Below are 20,322 nucleotides of genomic sequence, written 5' to 3'. Positions count from 1 at the left end.
GACTAGTCTTTATAGTAATTTTTATATCATCTTACAGGTGATGAAGACTTATCACATGTACCACACGGAGAGCATCAGTGCAGAGAGCAAGCTTAAGGAGGCTGAGAAACAAGAGGAGAAGCAATTTAGCAAATCTGGAGACCTTAACGTCAACCTCCTGCGCCACGAGGACCGACCCCAGCGGCGCAGCTCGGTCAGGAAGATTGAGAAGATGAAGGAGAAGGTGAGATTACTCTTGAGAGACAACGGCCGAGCTCATAATGCTTGGCAGAGTGACTCATAATGCCAACCTGTTTTTATGAAACCACAGGGCTGTTGCAACCTAGAATCACATTCATTTAATCTCCTGACACTCTCAAGCAGGATTGTGACCCTTTAAGAGAAATGTTTATCTTATTTCAAGTGGTGTATATATTCTGTGCACAATGGAGGATACTTAGCTTTTAGCTGTTTGTCGTTACTTGAGCCACTGTGGTAGGAAGTAAAAGCCAATTTTTATATCGCATAAGCTTAGCCGATGTTCTAAATAGTCTTTTTTTATCCAAAGTGACTTTCAGTACACTTAATAGATAGACAGTCCCACTGGAAGAACCTTAGGTTAAGTGCCTTTCTTCTTGGTTAAGAGCTCAAGTGCACAACGGTGATGCCTCTTTGCAAGAATCAAACCAGAAACCTTCCGACAGTAAACCTTAAACTTTGATTCGAAGTCAGTTATGTTCCACACAAATACATCTCTGCAAGTGCTTTGAATTTGAGAAGCTTTTAGCATGCATAATTATTATTAATATTATTATTTATAGCTTTACTGTACCTTAAACAGCAGAACATGGCTAAGTTGCTTTGGATAAAAACGTATGCATAAATGCTTAATATTAAATATAATTATTATTATACTGATACATAAAAGTCATATTGATGTATGTATGTATGTCTATATATAATATAATATATATATATATAGACACACACACACACACACACACACACACACACACACACACACACACACACACACACACACACTTGGCCAAATTGTGCAGATTTTTTTTAAAATTGGATTTTAAATCTGAATTTTGTTTCCCAAATCGTGCAGCCCTATCCTACAATATTGCAAAATACATTAGATGCAATCTCACCTTCTTCCTAGTTACCTTCTCATCGGCTCTTAAAAACAATGTAGGAACTAAGCTTTGATTGAACCTGATGGATGGGTTTATAAAAATGAATGTGGGCTGAGATTTATCTAAGAATGGACAATGAGGTCAGTAAGACTGTAGACAGCCTGGAGACTGATTGGCTGACTTCTCACACAAACCAGATTCAACATTTCAGGTCAGTGACTTCAGCTGTAAATCATCTAATTCGTGCTAATTCATAGCTAGTTATACGCACTCACGGGAAGCTAACTCATAATGACTGTGACACTATACAAAAATAAAATTATAAATCACCATACAGGAATATTGTGCTTTTCACATGAGACGTTTTTCATGTGAATGAATTCTGTGTCTTAAGCTAGCCAGCTAGCTCTCTCTCACTCTCACTTTTGCTCTTTGTGCCGCTTTCTTTCTCCCTCTGCTGTTCTCTCTCTCTCTCTCCCTCCCTTCCTCCACTTTCAGGCTGCAATGCGTAGAGATGTTGGCATGAAAGCCACTCAGCCTCACACTATTTATAACCATGGTAGCCATGGATGCTCTGTGTTTCTCTGCAGCCTGACCTGATTCTGCAGGCTAGCAGACTCCGTCATGATCTTAGCACACCTGCAAACCTATATGACCTCGATGGACGATTAATTACTAATGTGTAGTTTGATCACAGGGAAATACATTTTGAATTGCACTGAAGAATTGCAATTATAAGGCAAAGAAAAAATTGAATAATTACAATTGGAGAATGATTTTAGATAGTTAAAAAAAAAGCGAATATCACAAAACAAGTATGACGAAATAGCATACACTGCATAAATTATTCAGTTTATATGCTGGAAACATAAACGCCACCATTATTTCAGGTAGTATTTAAACTTACATGAGATCACTATAATACAAACCCAGCTAATTATTAAATAAAAGGCCTCGTTTGAATTATATGATCTCTGTTGCCTTGTATGTAGTAATTTACTGCTTAAGTTTAAATAATAGTCTGCACCTTATATTGCTCCTGTCATATTTGCTTTCACAACATACTCACACAACAGTGATTGTGTAATCACTGTCAACCGCAACTCATTTGATCAGAATTCAAGCATTTGTAGTTGCATGTGTACTAATCACTGGTGTTTGTTCTTCATTTAAGGATTTTGTTTTGTCAATACAATTATGTAGCAGTCAGCTGTTATTAATGGTACTAGAGCAGCTGTCTGCTAGGAGTACTCAAGCTTTTTGATGAAAAATTCAGCAGGACCCAGCTGGAGCTCATAAGCAGATGAGACTCAGTCTGTATGTCCTGTTTCAATTCACTGCAGTGTTATCATTGATATACTATCATAGTTTAAATGTTTATTATAGTTACTATTATAGTTTTAATGTTTTGTTTGATCGTTAAATGTGTGTGTGTGTGTGTGTGTGTGTGTGTGTATATATCTATATATATATATATTTTTTTTATGAAGTTTTCACTTTTAGTTTTAGTTAATGACAATAACCCCAATTCACTGAAAACTCATTTGAGATACACTGCATATTATTCATTCTCTCAGAATGTAGACTTATTATATCTATTTGTTGTTCTATGCTTTTTACATACTATTCAAATTGTTGGCTGCTCATTCACAGCTTTTAACAACACTTTCTACTTTATTTTAAATGTTTTTGAGTTATGATTTTGAGTTATGATATCTGTACACTCCAAAAGATATGTTCTATTGTGTCTTTGAGTATACTGTTAACAAATAATTTCGATTTAGTGGAGACTGGAGCTAGTTTCCTCAATGGAAAGTTGTCACAATGGCTTTATCTGTAGCTCAAACAGAATAGCATGGCACAAGGTCATGGTTTCAATAACCTGGTAAAGCAACAACCGATAAAATGTGTACCTTGAATGAAACTTGGGATAAAAATGTCTGCCACATGCAGTACATAAATGTGAAAGTACATTTTGAGTCAAAGGTTTTGTCTTGATTTCGAGCACAATAATGTTTTCGCAAATTCTATCCTACAAATAAAAAAGGATATAAATTGGAAAAAAAATCATAATATTTTTATAATAGCCCATGGGTAAACAAGGAAAGACAATTAAACCACTTATTTAGGGAAGAGTCCTTGTGAAGGTAAATGTAACCGTTCTTAGTAAAGGATTTTTTCCTAAATATCAGATTGGGGAACATTGTCATATTAATATTGGGGCGAGTAACATGTTTTAAATAATTGTATTGTTAATTTAATTCATTTATTCATGTATTCCTGTATATTCCTTCATAAATAATGTTTTGAATTGGTTGTATATTGATCTTTTAGCTGAAAAGCTGAAAACATCAAATAGTCTGTAAAACATTTAGAATATAGAAATGTTGTTGTTGTTTTTTACCTCAATATTTTAAGCAACGGTATTCCTCTTAAATCAGTGTCAAGTTTATATTGTGACGGCTTAGTGCCACAACAAGCCGCGATCACCACATTGCTGAAAACAACCAATGTTGGGGAAAGTTACTTTTAAAAGTAATAGTTTAGTTTAAAAAATATATTTTTTAGTAAAAAAATAAACACAAATATTTAAATATGATGTCATTTTCATCGGATCATAAAAGGTCAGCTGCAAAGACATTGGTAAATAAAGTGAGATTAAATGCATAAAGTATATTTGTGTTATTTAACATATAATTATTGTATTGTTCATTCATTGTTTGAAAAAGCAACATTTAAAAGTAATGCATTACCTTACTAGTTGAAAAAAGTAATCTGATTGCGTAACACTAATAATATTAACTGATTTCTTCTCCGTTTTGTTTCCTTCTTCCAGAGGCAAGCCAAGTACTCAGAGAACAAGCTGAAATGCACAAAAGCCCGCAACGACTATTTATTGAACCTGGCAGCCACCAACGCCGTCGTGGCAAAATATTACATCCATGATGTCTCGGATATGATTGATGTGAGTATGCACAATGAGGCATGGGTTTGTTTGTGTGTGTATCAGCTGGGATTTAAACAGTTTTACTGATGAGGGCTTTGCTCCATCTGTTTCTCTTTGCATTGTGGGTGAATTGACTGCTTGTTAATATGGTTTGTCTTATTTCTTTTCTCTAAATGTTTGTTTTGCATCATTCTTATTGAATTGGATTTGTGTACTGATTTTATTCCTCACTCTCTGGTATTTGTGTTTTTATTGAAATATTAATCACCATTGCTGTAACCTTCTAATGTGTTTTCCAGCTTCATTCGGCTACAAAGGACGATTAAAACTATTATTCTGCCAAACCAGAATGATTTTTTTTGTCAGATCTATAACAAGAAAATGAAATTACCAGCTTAATTGTACATAAACCTATTTTCTGGATTTAATTCACAAAATATCGTTGCATATACAACAACAGGCTTTCAGTGGCACTGGTATCATCCTATCAAAATATGCTGTGACTGGATTGTTGATGTGAAGTATACTGAAATGTTTCCCCTCCTGGCTCGTCTCTGCTGTTTCTGTCATGTTAGCATTAGTACGCATACTGTAGATAAACCAAATCTCTGTGATTTTTGCTGAGAGTTGCAAAGTTTGTCACATTGCTGTCCATCAATACGCCCTGATATCCTGAAGCAATTTACAAAAATACAAACTCACACAGACAGTTGTACATCTGATAACAGCAAAAAGGCGAAGAGGAAACATAAGCTATTATAGATAACTTTTGAGCCAATATATTTTCCTCTATGCAAACTAGCACTGTATGCATATCTTTGTAGTAACTGTTTTGTTAGGGAATGTTGTATTGGACAATAAACATGTAGGCTGTTTCTATACTTAATTAATTTAAAATATAAACAGAATTTAATTTCTAAAACAGTTGACAGGTTGAAGTTGTAAGAGCTCTGTAAGGGCTCTCAGTTAGGTTGTTGACATAGGTTTACCTTTAAAACCACTAATTGGTAGAAACCACTGAACCAAAAATCACAAACTCCCACAACCCCCACTGCGTATATAGAAATTCATGTGGTACTTGTGGCCTGTCGTGGTGAATTAGGACGCCTTATTACCTTGAACTCTGCCAGGGTACCTTATACCAGAAATGTACGGTTTGCTAATGGATCCAAAACTTTTGAATGATCACAACCCATAGTATTGGTGCTTCAAAGAAACCAGGAGGGCTTTACATACCCTCTGTTAAAGGGATAGTTCATTTATCCTGTCATAATTTGGTTTCTCTGTTGAACACAAAATAATATATTTTGAAGAACTGTATATTTTGAAAACTACATTAGACCAATCTGTCTTTTATTGTATGGACTAAAAAAAAGTGAATTAACTTTTTTCCCCATTTCAAATTAGTGAAATATATAATAGTGGTTTCAGCATTACTGATGAACACAGTAAATACATTTTAAATGTCTGGATTTACTTCTCTTTATGGTTATGATCTATGGTTATTTGCAAGTACTGAGAATTAGCACCATTGCTGTTATTAGACCAAGAATGTGTAAGTACAGATCTAAACTTGGCGATATTACTAGCTTTTTGCAAATGTACACCTACATCTCCTGCAGCTTTGTAATGCTAAATAGAGTATGCCACAGGCTATGACCGTGTAGTGTTTGCACTCAAACACTTTAGAGCATAATATATGGATTTATAGTCCAATAGAGCAGTAACTGCCTCATCGCAATGACTCACAGAGGTTTAAAGTTTCCCTCAAGCAATCTTAAACTTGCTCCACGTTGCTAAAATAGGTTAGTTGCACATTTGTTGCACGTTTAAACTAATTAGCTAAGATATCCCACAGCGCTTGTTCTTCTAAGTATAGATACTGACGATCTCGAATCTCCACAGGATGAAATTCACTCATTTACATCATGTAATTTTAATGACACTACAATCCACGGAGACACAGGAGATGCTACCTGTCTTACAGTTTGTCTTGCCAGAGTGACATGTGAAATCTCAAGCCTGCTAAAAATAGACATCACCATGGAAACATTTTGGCAAATAAAATTTCATTTATGCTGTCTTCATAGGAAGAAAGATCGGATTGGTGTTCATCTAAATGTCATGCAGGCTCGCTGTAAGATATTTTATCTCTTTCTTTCATTTTTCTTATTCTTTCCACAGTGCTGTGACCTCGGATATCATGCCAGCTTGGCGCGCACATTAAGGACGTATCTTTCTGCCGAATATAACCTGGAGACCTCTCGCCATGAGGGTCTGGACATCATTGAGAATGCTGTAGACAACCTGGACCCTCGCAGTGACAAGCACAAGATCATGGACATGTACAATCAGGTCTTTTGCCCACCCATGCGCTTTGAGTTTCTGCCGCACATGGGAGATGAGGTATCCATCCTTCAACTTACTCAATAGTATCTTATAATGGAACAGGTCACCCATAAATGAAAATCCTGTCATTATTTATTCACCCTCATGTCGTTCCAAACAGCATGACTTTCTTACAGTTGAGTTCTTAAAGATTATCCTGGCCACTTCATTTAAATCTAATGAAATATTTAAAAAATACCATAAAACAATAATTTCACTTCTTGTGCACTATAGTGCAAGCTGTATATTAGATTTGCGTAAGAAATTGACACATTTTTTTGGTTTAGAACCAAAGAGTAAGCGATGACAGAATATTCATTTTTCGCTGAACTATTCCTTTAAAGGAGAACTCCGGTCAATTTTAACATTGAGCTCATTTTTTTGTACATTTGGAGTGCTGTCAGTACAGAGAACAACGACAAAAATCGGTGTTGCCTACACCGAGTTATTCTATTTTTAAAATTTGCACCCTATTGACTTCAATGGGGCAAGTAGTAAGCCTGCTTTTAGCCTCTTAACATCCTTTAAGTGTCATTACAAGTGCACAGAAAATGTGAGTGATTCCTTCCGAGTGAACACGGGTGAATCTGACTGCAGTAGATGTTAGAGATATTAATAAAAATGAAGTTAATTCAGCCAGCGCTCATACCTCTGTTTACATCCTGTTTTCGGTGGAAGGCCATAGTAATCGATTGTCGAGTTCACGCGCGTGATCATAGGCACTAAACCTATGCGCGTGAACTCGACAATCGATTACTATGGCCTTCCACCGAAAACAGGATGTAAACAGAGGTATGAGCGCTGGCTGAATTAACTTCATTTTTATTAATATCTCTAACATCTACTGCAGTCAGATTCACCCGTGTTCACTCGGAAGGAATCACTCACATTTTCTGTGCACTTGTAATGACACTTAAAGGATGTTAAGAGGCTAAAAAGCAGGCTTACTACTTGCCCCATTGAAGTCAATAGGGTGCAAATTTTAAAAATAGAATAACTCGGTGTAGGCAACACCGATTTTTGTCGTTGTTCTCTGTATTGACAGCACTCCAAATGTACAAAAAAATGAGCTCAATGTTAAAATTGACCGGAGTTCTCCTTTAAGAGTAATGAAATACTAAATGTTTAGTAAAGGCCATGTCAAGACATAAATGTATGACAGTGATGAACTTCTGTGCATTTCAGGTGTGCCAGGTGAGTGCGCAGCAGCCCGTGCAGACAGAACTTCTGATGCGTTACCACCAACTGCAGTCCCGCCTGGCCACACTCAAGATTGAAAACGAGGAAGTAAGAATCATCACAATTACTACATTCAGCATTTTATCATGGACATTATCATGCTGTTCACCTCTCTATAATAATTATTTAGGCTCAGCCTCAGATGTTACACCCACAAGACCGTTCACTGACTGTGATGCATATTGCATACTAACATAACAAGGTTTTACAAAATTGCTAGCTTTAATGTGACTGGTTTTATCTAATTTCCAAAAAGGCAGGTTGTGCAGGTCTTTATCAGTCTGCTGGGAAACAAAGTTACGGTGCGGTAACTTTGCCGATACCGTTCCAGGCAGCTACACTGAATGCTTCAGTAGAAGATCTAGTCAATTTAATTTGTGGATTTTAGAGTTCAAGGCATTGAATCTTGAGAGGTATTCAGAGTTTGTTGGAGCACAACTGTATATTCTACTTTGTTCTCAAAGTTATTTGAGATTTCAGATTCAAGCCCACCTCGAAACATACAAAAAAAACTGGTTGGTTGAGTTACCTCGTCAATCAGAGATGACCCTGTCTAAGTGGGGTTATGTTAGAACAAGCTACAAAGTGGACCCATACATCGAACCCGTAAGATGAAACTAATGAAACATGAAAATCGTAATATACCCTATTATCTTGCTCAGTTCATCGTGATTCATCAGTTCACATTAAAGGAGAACTCCAGTCAATTTTAACATTGAGCTCATTTTTTTGTACATTTGGAGTGCTGTCAGTACAGAGAACAACGACAAAAATCGGTGTTGCCTACACCGTGTTATCCTCTTTTTAAAATTTGCACCCTGTTGACTTCAATGGGGCAAGTTTTAAACCTGCTTTTAGCCTCTTAACATCCTTTATGTGTCATTACAAGTGCACAGGTCATGTGAGTGATTCCTTCGGGGTGAACGCGGGTGAATCTGACTGCAGTAGATGTGAAAGATATTAATAAAAATGATGTTTATTCAACCAGCGCACATACCTGTATTTTCTTCCTGTTTTCAGTCGAAGGCCACAGTAGTCGATTGTCGAGTTTGCACCCAACAGGGTGCAAATTTTAAAAAGAGGATAACACGGTGTAGGCAACACCGATTTTTGTCGTTGTTCTCTGTACTGACAGCACTCCAAATGTACAAAAAAATGAGCTCAATGTTAAAATTGACCGGAGTTCTCCTTTAAGACATTTCACGGTCAGAAAATCCACTGTCTACTGTTAATAGTGTAGAGATGTATGAAGCATGGCACACACAGAAGTCATTTCTAGACCAAATAACTTTCTGTTGGTCATTGTGGCAAATCCACGAAATCTATTGCCCATACTCGAAATTTCTGATCATGTGGATTCCTATTGAAGTTTCTTTGCGAAAATTCAAGGAACAACGGTAAACGTGACTGCACCTTTATTCCAAAGATAAAAAATGTGTCTTTGTTAATCTTTGAAGGAAGCAAATTTCCTTTTGGGCTGATGTCATCAAGCCCTCTTATAATTTTCAATCCCTCCACTTCAAGCACCTGACGTCACATTATAGCAGTAAATAGTTTGCGAACTCAAGTTCCTGTTGACTTTAACACCTGCTGGTGCAACCAAATGCTTTGGAAACTCTTCAGTTTTATTTACACCTGCTCACTAGAAAGATTCATCAGCTTCTTTAGTGTCATAACTCTGCAGAAAGCCCAACTGCCTCTCTCACACGAGTCTTTAGCACTCAAAGAGCTCTCAGCTTTACTCACATACATTTTTTTCTGCCGTTTTAAAGCACTCAAGAGAATACTTCAGCCTAGCAATCAAACTCATTGCAATTTAGTTCATCTTTCCTGGGAACTGTGAGTGTATTTTTAGTGTACTCATCTGTTAATGGTGTTTCTTTTGGGAAGGACCGGTTATCTCCTTGTTTGGTCTTCAGTGATGGTAATTCTTTGTCTTGGGAGAACGAATACAACTCAGGCGCATTACCAATCAACTAAGTGTATGCAGGTGCTAATGAACTTTATAATAGCTCCCGTCTGTGTGTATTGATGACTTCATCTTGCCCTTATCACTTTGTGTCTCATAACCAGCTAGTAATGGATCATTTTGTGTCAAGTAGGAAATGTGTTACATTAATCTGTGGGGGCCTGGGGCCAATTTACACACCGGTCACTATGATCTTTGGTCCTGGGGTCGAATGGAATCCAAATCCTGAAGAAATCAATGGGATCTCTTGAGGGCATAGAGGTTTAGGAAGTTTTCAAGCTGTATACTACTGTATGGTTTGGCTGTTGACGTTAAGGATGGGGATCATATTTGGTTCCGATATTTGAGCCAGCATATAGTCTGGGCCATTGCTCAGTTTTGAGGTTTTAAAAGTTTTACCTGCATAAGCATTCAACTAGGCTGCAAAACACTGTGGGCTTATATGCATCAAAGTGACACATAGATGCTATTGCAGACACAAGGCTGAAGCTCATTGTACACTTTTTTTTTCTTCCTGTGATTTGTTTTCTCAACCAGTGCACACATATTTTGAGTCTTTCAATATTCTTAAGCTCATATTGTGGGTTTGAATGTATCACAGTGCCACTTACCTGTTATTGCAAACCTGTTCTTGCAGAACAATAAGCATTTTTTTTTCATGTACAATGGGCACAGAAAATGTTATTATAAAAGTTCTCCCAATATTCTTTTTTCTTCTGATGGCTTGATCGGGCCAGTATTTTATTGTATTTTTCATACCCTGCCAGCATTATATGACAACAACATGATAAATAACTATTTTACATTTTTTATATGTCAGAAAATATGTTTTTATATATTTTTCATTAAACATTTTCTTTTTCAAATGAAAATTACTATGGAAGCCTCTTCTGCCTCATAAAAAATAAAATAAAAGGAATGTACGTCTTATTTACGTGTTTTCAGATTTATTTCTTATTTTAAACTTTAAACTGGTGTGAAACATTACTGATTTAGGTATAATTTAAACCTATTCTAAACTGATGCTTCCAAGATTAACAAATGTTTTTTTTTGTTACGTCACTGTCAGGTGTCCAGAAATATACACTACCTTTCAAAAGTTTGGGGTCAGTAAGATTTCATGTTTTTGAATGAAGTCCCTTGTGCTCACCACAACAGTTTTGCTGCTTAATATATATTTGTTGCAGTTTTTCAGGATTCTATGAAAAATAGAAAGTTGAAAAGAACAGCATTTAATTTTAACGGTCACTTTTGATCAATTTAATGAATCCTTGTTGAATAAAATAATTTATTTAAACTTTAAATAAACGCTAGTGTAAATCTCTTATGTAACTTATATTTTAAAAGTTCATAGTAATCTTTTCTTCACCTTACTGAGTCCCTGCTATGCTTTAATTAGGTACGCAAGACTTTGGATGCCACCATGCAGACCTTACAAGACATGCTGACAGTTGAGGACTTTGATGTGTCAGACGCCTTCCAGCACAGCCGATCCACAGAGTCCATTAAATCCGTGGCTTCCGAGAGTTACATGAGCAAGTTAAACATTGCAAAGAGACGAGCCAATCAGCAGGAGACAGAAGTCTTTTACTTCACTGTGAGTTTTCTCAAACCATAAGCACTGGGCCCACCAGTACGCTTTTTATTTTTAGGCCATTTTTATATGACATATAGTAATATATGCAATTAATTGTAATTTAAGTTATTAACATACTGTATGTAATTAATTCAATTGTTATTCGATTGGCAATCCTCCTAATTATTAGTTATTTCAGACATCAGAGAGCCAAACCCGATATCATCCATTTATAAGATGAAGTCCTGGTCCTCAAGATCTCTGGACTATCAGTAGATCTTTAATGCATGGTTCTCCTCAGAAATCTATCTGCAAACACCGATATGAAAGTCTACTCGGCCTGTCCTATCTATCCAAACTCAGTCATCACACATGAATCCGCAAAACATTCGTGACAAGGCATATGCCTCACCAATGAGACGGAAATTAAATCCTCCTATCGGAACAGATTGAATTTGCAGCGTGCAAAGTTCAGCGAAATCTGTTCTTTGTTGCCCACAGCACACATCACTCCCCAGTTTTAGTCACATCCCATTAAAATCATTAGCTCACTGACGCCTTCATCTGTGTCGCAGAAATTCAAGGAGTACCTGAACGGCAGTAACCTCATCATTAAGCTGCAGGCCAAGCATGACCTTCTGAAACAGACTCTGGGGGAAGGTGAGTTGTCTGTTTATTAAATAAGTTTCTCTCTGCTCTCTGGAAATGCTGAGTGTCAGCTAAGCCTCTGGCACTTAATTGCAAATTTGGTCACTGTTGGGTACGAAATTGAAAGTTGTTGCTGCACAGCGAGTTCAAGAAGTTTATATCTAATGGATGGTTCTGGGCTAATTGGACAAGACATACAGAAGTGATATCTAAAAGTTTAAGACCAGACCTCTAGTGAAAATTCTTCTTTTTTGCATCTACTCGTCTTATTGAAAGCTGGTAGAACTGAGATGAACTCCACAAGTTTGGGTAATTTTCAACCTAATGTTTACAGTAAGTATCACACGTCACCTATATTCCACAGTGTATCGCCATAGTCAATTTAGACCTACATTTAGTTTGTTAATAAAAATTGGAATTAAACAATCAAAACAAGCATTGTATTGACACACTAAAACTGGAGGGGGAGGGTGGGCAGATAAAACACTGTTGTAGATTTTGTTGATTTATTATACCAATGCCAAAGACTTAGCCTAGAAATCTAGACGCACCCTAGCGGCAGCAAAATGTATTTTTCAGCCAGGGTAATCTAGCAACTCTCCGTTGACTTTCAGAGCTGTAAAAACCTAAATTGGGTCAGGCCAATAACATCGTGAATAGAGTAGGCGGGGCGGCAGAGTTGCGACGGTTCCCTGCTACTTGAAAACAAAGAAGAGCTGCTGCTGCTGGCGAACAGTCTTTCGAATCGGCTTTGGCCGCGACTCTGGAGGACTTGGAGTTAAGTTTTTCTTTAAGAAAAGAGCAAAGAACGGCACTTAAGTCATTCTTAAAAAAGGAAGATGTGTTCGTAGTTTTGCCGGCCAGATTCAAAAGTTGAATCCATCAACTAACGTTAGCTCCGCTGTTGGGAAAACGCTCTGGTTGGTTGAAGCGCTGTCCTATTGCGTGCAGAGTGAATTTGAAAGACAGCCGTTTATCCCGCCCCTCGGATTGAGCCGTGTCTATGGTGAGTTGCCAGACCTAACATCTTGATATTGCCAGGCTACCAAAGACTTTCTTCAGGCAAATAATAATGTTTCAGTCAAAGACCTTTTTGAAGCAAATGCCTCAAGAAAATCTTTGACTGAAATGTTGTTATCTAATGATCAGTGTTTGAAGAATCCATTTAAGTGATTTAACAAAAAAGACTGCCATTGTGCGTGTATTGATGTAAACACACTTCCTATTTGTTTTTACAAACTGAAGGATAAGTATTTTCATTTAGTTAAAAATTACCTTGAATATTCCTTTAAGTCTGCGCCCTTTTGTTGTCAGATGATTATAGAGACCCTTCTTTCATGGCCACATTTCCCATAAGGCCTCTTGTCACTTCTGTTACGGGCAGTTTACGCCCAATCAATCAGCTAGTGGCACCGGGGGGGGATTTCAGCAGCTGCCTGTGCGGCAGCTCATAATCTAATGACGGCACACTGTGGGACTCCCCAGCTGAGTCCAGCCATCTATGTATATGATAGCTGACCAGTCCTGGCCTCTCACCAGACTGTGTGCTCAATTACACTTCACCTCTTCGTCTGAGTAAAAACCAGACACTCGAGGCTAGCCAAGGTGTGTGCGTTAGTTAGTGCGTATGGTGCATATACACAAGTTTATCACATAAGGTTGTAGCAGGTACCGCCCATGTTTTTAAATTATTCACCTAATTGACCCTCAATCCATTAAGCCAATTAGCTTGGCACATCTAATTCTCTCCGATAATGTTATCAGGAGTTGCCATGGCGCCAGCCACCTGGCTTAAATGCTCACGCTTATCATTTGAATGAGTGATGTAGAAGAATAAACTGTCTCTGTTTGTGACTGTCCTGTAAGTAAACCAGATCCTCCCTAACCGCTATCCAGAAACTTGTTTGGAAAGGACTGAGAGTCTTTTTTTAACCCCTCAGCTGGCAAGACAAAAAGCCTTTCAGTTTTTGAAATGATTTTAGAGGGCAAAGCAAAGGCACATGGGAACCACTCCATTTGATATGCAGATTTAGTGAAATGAAATGATTTGAGGGGCCACTTCAGATCACTAAAGTACCCATGTAAAAACATTAGTGGTTCCACCTCATTACATGGCGATTCAGAATTGAAAAAACTTGATCTGCGTTAAAGGCAGGTGCTCTTGAGATGTGTAATTTTGGGTCTTTTTTCCTCATTTTTCCCCAAACTGACATTTAAGAGTTAACATTCTTGCATAATCTGGGATTTTTGTGACATTCCTGTGTGTTTTGGTTTGTGGGCGTGTATATTTTGCATTGTTTGTATCGTTGCGATACCAGGGAACCCTTTTGGGCACACTGAATATTGGGACAAAGAGCTTAGTGAGCTGACACAGCTTTCGCTCAGTGTCACCAGTGTGAAATGAATCCCTTGATGCACACCCACTCTTTACATACCCTCATACACACAAATACAAACACACACTCATTTAGCCTCTTTTAGTTCCCTTATGTGACCATCTGACACCCCGCAGGGCCCTTCCGAGGTTTCTAGGGTGTCCTCTTTGTCTCAAGCGCAGTGTGGCTGCTAACCCATTCATCTTGCCTTCAATAGTGTTGGCCAGTCTCACGATAGCCCTCAGTACACTCTGACCGTGCTTTAGAACCCAGTGCATGAGATCATACTAATAATGACATTGCTGACTCCTCCCTCTTTTATCTCTCATTTTCAGGAGAAAGAGCCGAATGTGGAACTACAAGGTAAGAGTTCTGATGATGATGAAATTCCCACTTTTCAGAAACAAAATAAAGGTTCTTAATTGGGATCTGTGATTGCATGAAGATCCATGGAACATTTACATTGCACAAAAGGTCCTTTATAGTGGAAAAAGGTTATTAAAATATTCTTTACACAAAGAAACAAATGGTTCTTTTAAAGAACTTTTAACTGGAAGTTTCTTTGGGGAACCCAAAATTGCAACACTGCCAAAACTCCCTTTTGGAACCTTTATTTTTAAGATTGCATTGCTGTGAAGAACCCTTTTTAGAATCTTTGCTTTTAAGATCGAAGATATTCTCTTAGCTTGCTTTTGCTACAATATCTAAAGATTTTTGTCCAATTAAATGGTCTCAAAACTTGTCAGGCCATGGGGTCATTAAAGAATAAGATTCAGTCATCATACTTCTCATCCATATTTATTTTCAATATCCATGATTATTGTTTTAAATGGGGAAAAAAAGGTTATTTTATCACAATCACAAATCTTTTCATGGCATTTTTAGTCTAAAAAACATTATTTTCTGCAGGTTCAGCTGATAAAACAAACTCTAAATCACATAACAAGCTCTAGTAAAAGCAAGAGAGGGAAAATAAAACTTTTTTTTTATATTTCTCAGCCGTCAAAGGGGGACTTGTCCTCAAGCTGTCACTGGCAAGGGCTCAACTCATGCTAGGTTATCCAGAATGTCCTCTGACAGTCTGAGAATGCTGAGAATAGAGCCTTCCTGGTAAATAGATGCAGACCTGTTCTGACCTCTCAGTTGGATGACATCTACCAGTGTTGGCATTGATAATCATATGCCCTTTACTTAAATTTTAAAATGAAACCTACGCTACACTATAACGCAATTATGTAGCTGCGAATGCTTGGCCGGCACATACAATAAAATTGTACTTGCGTAGCTAGTTTCAGACCTAAACAATAAAGTGAAGTGGTATTTGGTCGCAATGTCTATACTTAAGAATGCATAGATTCTCTATGGACTCTAATTCCGTTGAAAACATACAACTCGCCCATCTCTGTTAATGATTAATCACGTCAGCAAATATAAACAACAGCTTGCGCTATGCCCTCAGGTTTACAGCCAAAGTACAGTGCCATGTCATGTTTGACTTTGATTGCATTTATTTACCAATCTGTCACAACAGCAATTGTTTCAATAAGGGCCAGATTCAGTGCTCCTACAGGGAATAGAAAACTCCCTGCAGTTGTTATCGGTTAATTTGAGGTCAAAAGCATTATGATGTAATTACGATCTTTTAAAGAACAACAGTTAATGCCTGTTGCTTATTTAAACCCTTCAATATCGGCTGTTTCCTCCACTGAGACATATGCAAGAGTTAATGGCACGATTGTGTAGACAGGAAAGGGTTGCGCTATATATATTTAAGGTCTTTGATATACGTATGTGATTCAGAGGGAATTTTGCTTGTGTTTTTGTTCCATCTAACCATCTCCATTCCTCAGACCCCCAACCCTTCCCCCGAAACCACAGAAATTGCGGAAACCAAGGCCTCGTTCCATCTATAACCATAAGCTGTTTAATGGCAATATGGAGAGTTTCATTAAGGTACCCACTGACTTTGGTGCTAACAGTGCCCTCTGGTGGGCTGGAGGGATGGCTGAACATCTGTCTATCCTTTCTGACTGACTCATGCTCTCACACCCTCTATTTGCTTCTGTTAATTTCCGTCTTTCGCCAGGTGGCGATGATGCAGATGATAAGGGTGGCAGCTGATGCCCTCCTGCCTAAATAGAGACTCAGCAGGGCTCAATAGTTGTTAAGCAACTGCCTTGATGCATAATTTACACAATTAAGTGGTCGATTACCCATTAAACTTAAACTATTTTGTTTAAAAATACATTTTAAATAGCAGAGAAAACGAACTGAAGGGCATCACGTTCTCCACATGTCTCCCTTTACTGCATCTCAAGCCATTCAAGCAGCCGTCCTAATGCTATTCCACCCAGTCACCACAACGACACTGTCGTCTCCATGGCAATTCTGTCGTCCCTTCCTCTCTAACTGTGATTTTTCTCACCTCTTTCACTCCTCTGCTCTGCTCTACGCTGCTTTGTGTCCTAGGGGAAGACGGAATGCTCGTACCCGCAATCAGGTACTGTAGAATAGGGCCAGCCATGGACTGTCTTTACCTTTCAGATAAGGCTGTAATACATTTGCTTAGACAAATGGCTTGTCTTTGTTTCTTTCCACAAGAGTTCAAAGAGAAATTCTAATGAGCTTTCTGTAGCGACCTAGGATGAGTTGCTATCAGCAGCCTTGGCTGAACTTTTTCTATTGTGTAATGCTCTGAAGGACAGACATGCTTAATGCTTTGCTTTTTTCTCTACTAAAACAACCAGAAAAATACTACTTTTTGTTTTTTTGTTTTGTGGATATATTACTTGTTTTTGAAGCGTTTCGAGAATTGTTACTTTCTTAAAGGTGCACCAAGCAGTTTTGCCATTTAAAACATTTTAAAAGTTCTGCACATATTGATACGCAAATCTATTAATTTTGTTACACAATTAGTGCTGTCAAATCAATTAATCGTGATTAATCGCATCTAACATAAAGTTTGTATATATTATGTGTGTGTGTATATATGAAATATAAAATATAATATTTTACACACATTCACACGTGTGTATGTGTGTGTGTGTGTGTGTATATATATATATATATATATATATATATATATATATATATATATACACACAAACTTTTATGTTAGATGCGATTATTCGCGATTAATCGAAATGACAGCACTATACAAAATAAAATTAAAATAATGTACACTCACATAAGATAAAAATCCAGTCATAGTATTGGCCTTGAAAAAGCTGTTTTAATTCTATATTCATATTCCACAAGAAAGTATGTCCAATAGTATGAATTACAGAGATAGTAATGGCCCAATGATGCGACTTGCTCCATGTAAAATACAACAGTTTTAATTAGGTTTATCATGATTGTATGTGATATTAATCATAATTTTAGCTACTATTATTAGTACTTTTCTGTTCTTTTAAATGAGGGAAAAATGTGTAGGTGCACCTTTTAATGGGATAGTTCACCTAAAAAAAAAAGTTCACTTTTGTCATCATTTACTCACAATGTATGACTTTCTTTCTTCTGCAGAGCATAAAAAAAAAAAATGCCCATAAAATGAAAGTTAATTGGGTCCATTGTTTGACTTACATTGTATGTACAAAACTGTCTTTAAAATATTATATTTTGTTTTCCTTGAAAGAAAAAAGTTTACAGGTTTGGGATGACATGAGAGTGAGTAAATAATGACAGAATTGTCATATTTTGGTGAACCATCCCTTTAAATCTCAGCCGCTGCTTTAAAACTGGTGCCATTTTGTAATGATTGTTGTCTTTCAGGATTCAGGTCAACCCATTCCTCTGGTGGTGGAGAGCTGTATTCGATACATCAATCTATATGGTAAGCGGTTCAAGGAAAGGTCACTAATTGATTGCAGATAAACCTGCTGACTCAGTAGCTACTGGAAACCATTAGAGAGCTCTCCAAAAACAACACAGCCCCTTATCATTCAGAGAGCGATCGACAATCACAGAGACACAGATGCTAATTTGAATAAGGACTCATCTGTTGTAAGTTTTAGTGTTCCCGTGATGCTTTCGAAAAAGTTCCATATTAAGTCCATCTGTCAGGGTGAAACTGAAGTCAGAGAATTTAGAGAATGACATCGGTTTGGCTGCTAAATATGCTGTGGATAGATGATTTATTATTCTGCTAGAGACTATAAATGTTTATGGATGTCAGGGCAGAAAATGATAATGCTATAAACTCTCAATTCTCTGTGCTGCCTCAAAGATTGCTAACAGGAACCTAATCTACTCTTTCTGTGAGATTATTGCTTTAAGATATCAGGCTTTCCCTCAGGATCTAGTGAAATCTTAGAAAATGACTGGAACCACTTTAACAAAACTCATATGTGCCAAAAATAAAGTATCCCTTAGAGGGAAATGTTGCAATTTCTTCTGTGCTCATCTTGTTTTGAACTAAGATAATGCAATATCATGCCTTGACAAGTTTGCGACTCATGTTTCTATTTATTTTCCTGTGCCAGGGCTGCAACAACAAGGCATATTCCGAGTTCCTGGATCTCAGGTGGAAGTCAATGATATTAAAAATTCATTTGAAAGAGGTTAGTCCCCCTAAAGATGAACTGTAATTAATTTTCGGTTCTTTTTTTGAACTGTGAATGTTGTTTTCTGAGTAGAGGGTGAAAATAACATCATAAAATTAGATTTGAAAGCAGGTGTTCAACAAATTGATTCTACATTTAGCTCATGTTTGCAGATAGAGATAATCATGTGCATGGTTTTGAGATTCACATATGGTGTCAGAGTCTGTCATTTCTTGGGCTTTAACATCATCGTAATTACCATCATTGCACTGAAACATTCACTGCCTAGAATTTCCCAGAATGCACTGTTGAAACCCCTGAGTGTGGGTAGTTTGCTATATTCTCCCTTTTTTGTAATTAAGTATATTGTAAGAACACGTACAAGATGAAGTACAATAGCAGGAAAATCACCAAAAAATTTACAATATTCCCCTTCCCACATAGAGGTCTAAATCGGATTGTAACAGTTGAAAAGAAAAAAAAGACTAAAGCATTGAAAGAAAATAAATGTAAAAAAGGAATAATAAGTCTATTATTTCATTATTTTAATAATAAGAATAATTTCATCTACTGTACAAGTGAGATGCAAGGCAAACAAATGGCACTAGAAGAATATCAGTCATAAAAATTGTACAGTGATCTTGTTGATAAATAGCTGTTTTAATGTGCAACCTTGTTACAGGTAATTGAATCATCAGCATCCTAGTATACTAGGATGATGATTTAATGATATGAATCAGCTGAACATGAACACAAATTTGGGCACTAGCATACAGCTTGATCCACTTAATATATTAAGTAGATCAAGCTGTCTGCTAGTGGCCAAATTTGTGTTCATGTTCAACTGATTCATATCATAGGGAATTTAGGAGTGGAATGAGATGAAACTCTTTTTTGTTGACCCTTTCTTAATAAATTGCATGTATTCATTAACTGACTTATTTATATTTTATAAAATATTTTCAGGTGAGGACCCACTGGTTGATGATCAGAGCGATCAGGACATCAACTCAGTGGCAGGTGTTCTTAAGCTGTATTTCAGAGGGCTGGAAAACCCCTTGTTCCCAAAGGAGCGTTTCCTGGATATGATCTCCACCATCAGTGAGTGTTGCATTCACTTTCAGGAACGCTCAAAATGTCACTGGAGTGATTCAATCTGAAATTACTCCATAGATTCCTGTTATCTGTTGTATGCTCTTATTGGAACTTGGCTTTATCTTTCCAAATTTTTTTTTTTTTTATGTCAAGAGAATGAAACACAGATTGTGTTGTGTTGTGACTTGTGATTTCTGTTTATATATATATATATATATATATATATATATATATACACATTTTTTATTAATCAAGAATGCATGAAATGATCAAAAGTGACAGTAAAGATATTTATGTTGTTAGAAAATATTTATATTTCCAATAAATGCTGTCTAATCATTTTCTATTAAATATATCACTGCTTCCACAAAAACACGAAGCATCACATGGTTAATATGAAATATTGCTTCAAATCAGCAC

At 37.0% G+C, this 20,322-nt stretch overlaps 1 protein-coding gene across 3 annotated transcripts in view; it reads left to right on the top strand.

The window, feature by feature from the left end:
• Positions 1–20,322, top strand: part of srgap3 (SLIT-ROBO Rho GTPase activating protein 3) — an 89,717-nt gene that overhangs the window by 53,614 nt on the left and 15,781 nt on the right. For 2 of the 3 annotated variants that reach the window (XM_081381572.1, XM_081381573.1), the window contains exons 5-15: positions 38–223; positions 3,958–4,086; positions 6,253–6,474; positions 7,642–7,743; positions 11,064–11,261; positions 11,816–11,900; positions 14,599–14,626; positions 16,114–16,216; positions 18,038–18,098; positions 18,748–18,825; positions 19,774–19,908. In XM_081381572.1, the coding sequence (XP_081237698.1) occupies positions 38–223; positions 3,958–4,086; positions 6,253–6,474; positions 7,642–7,743; positions 11,064–11,261; positions 11,816–11,900; positions 14,599–14,626; positions 16,114–16,216; positions 18,038–18,098; positions 18,748–18,825; positions 19,774–19,908 (1,327 nt within the window). Of the gene's footprint in view, positions 1–37; positions 224–3,957; positions 4,087–6,252; positions 6,475–7,641; positions 7,744–11,063; positions 11,262–11,815; positions 11,901–14,598; positions 14,627–16,113; positions 16,217–16,732; positions 16,764–18,037; positions 18,099–18,747; positions 18,826–19,773; positions 19,909–20,322 lie in introns of all 3 variants that reach the window. The other variant, XM_081381574.1, reaches the window with a different exon arrangement.

Source organism: Scardinius erythrophthalmus (genome assembly GCF_964197995.2).
Source record: "Scardinius erythrophthalmus genome assembly, chromosome: 12".
NCBI classification, from domain to species: Eukaryota; Metazoa; Chordata; class Actinopteri; order Cypriniformes; family Leuciscidae; genus Scardinius; species Scardinius erythrophthalmus.
This window is presented reverse-complemented; position numbering and strand designations above follow the sequence as displayed.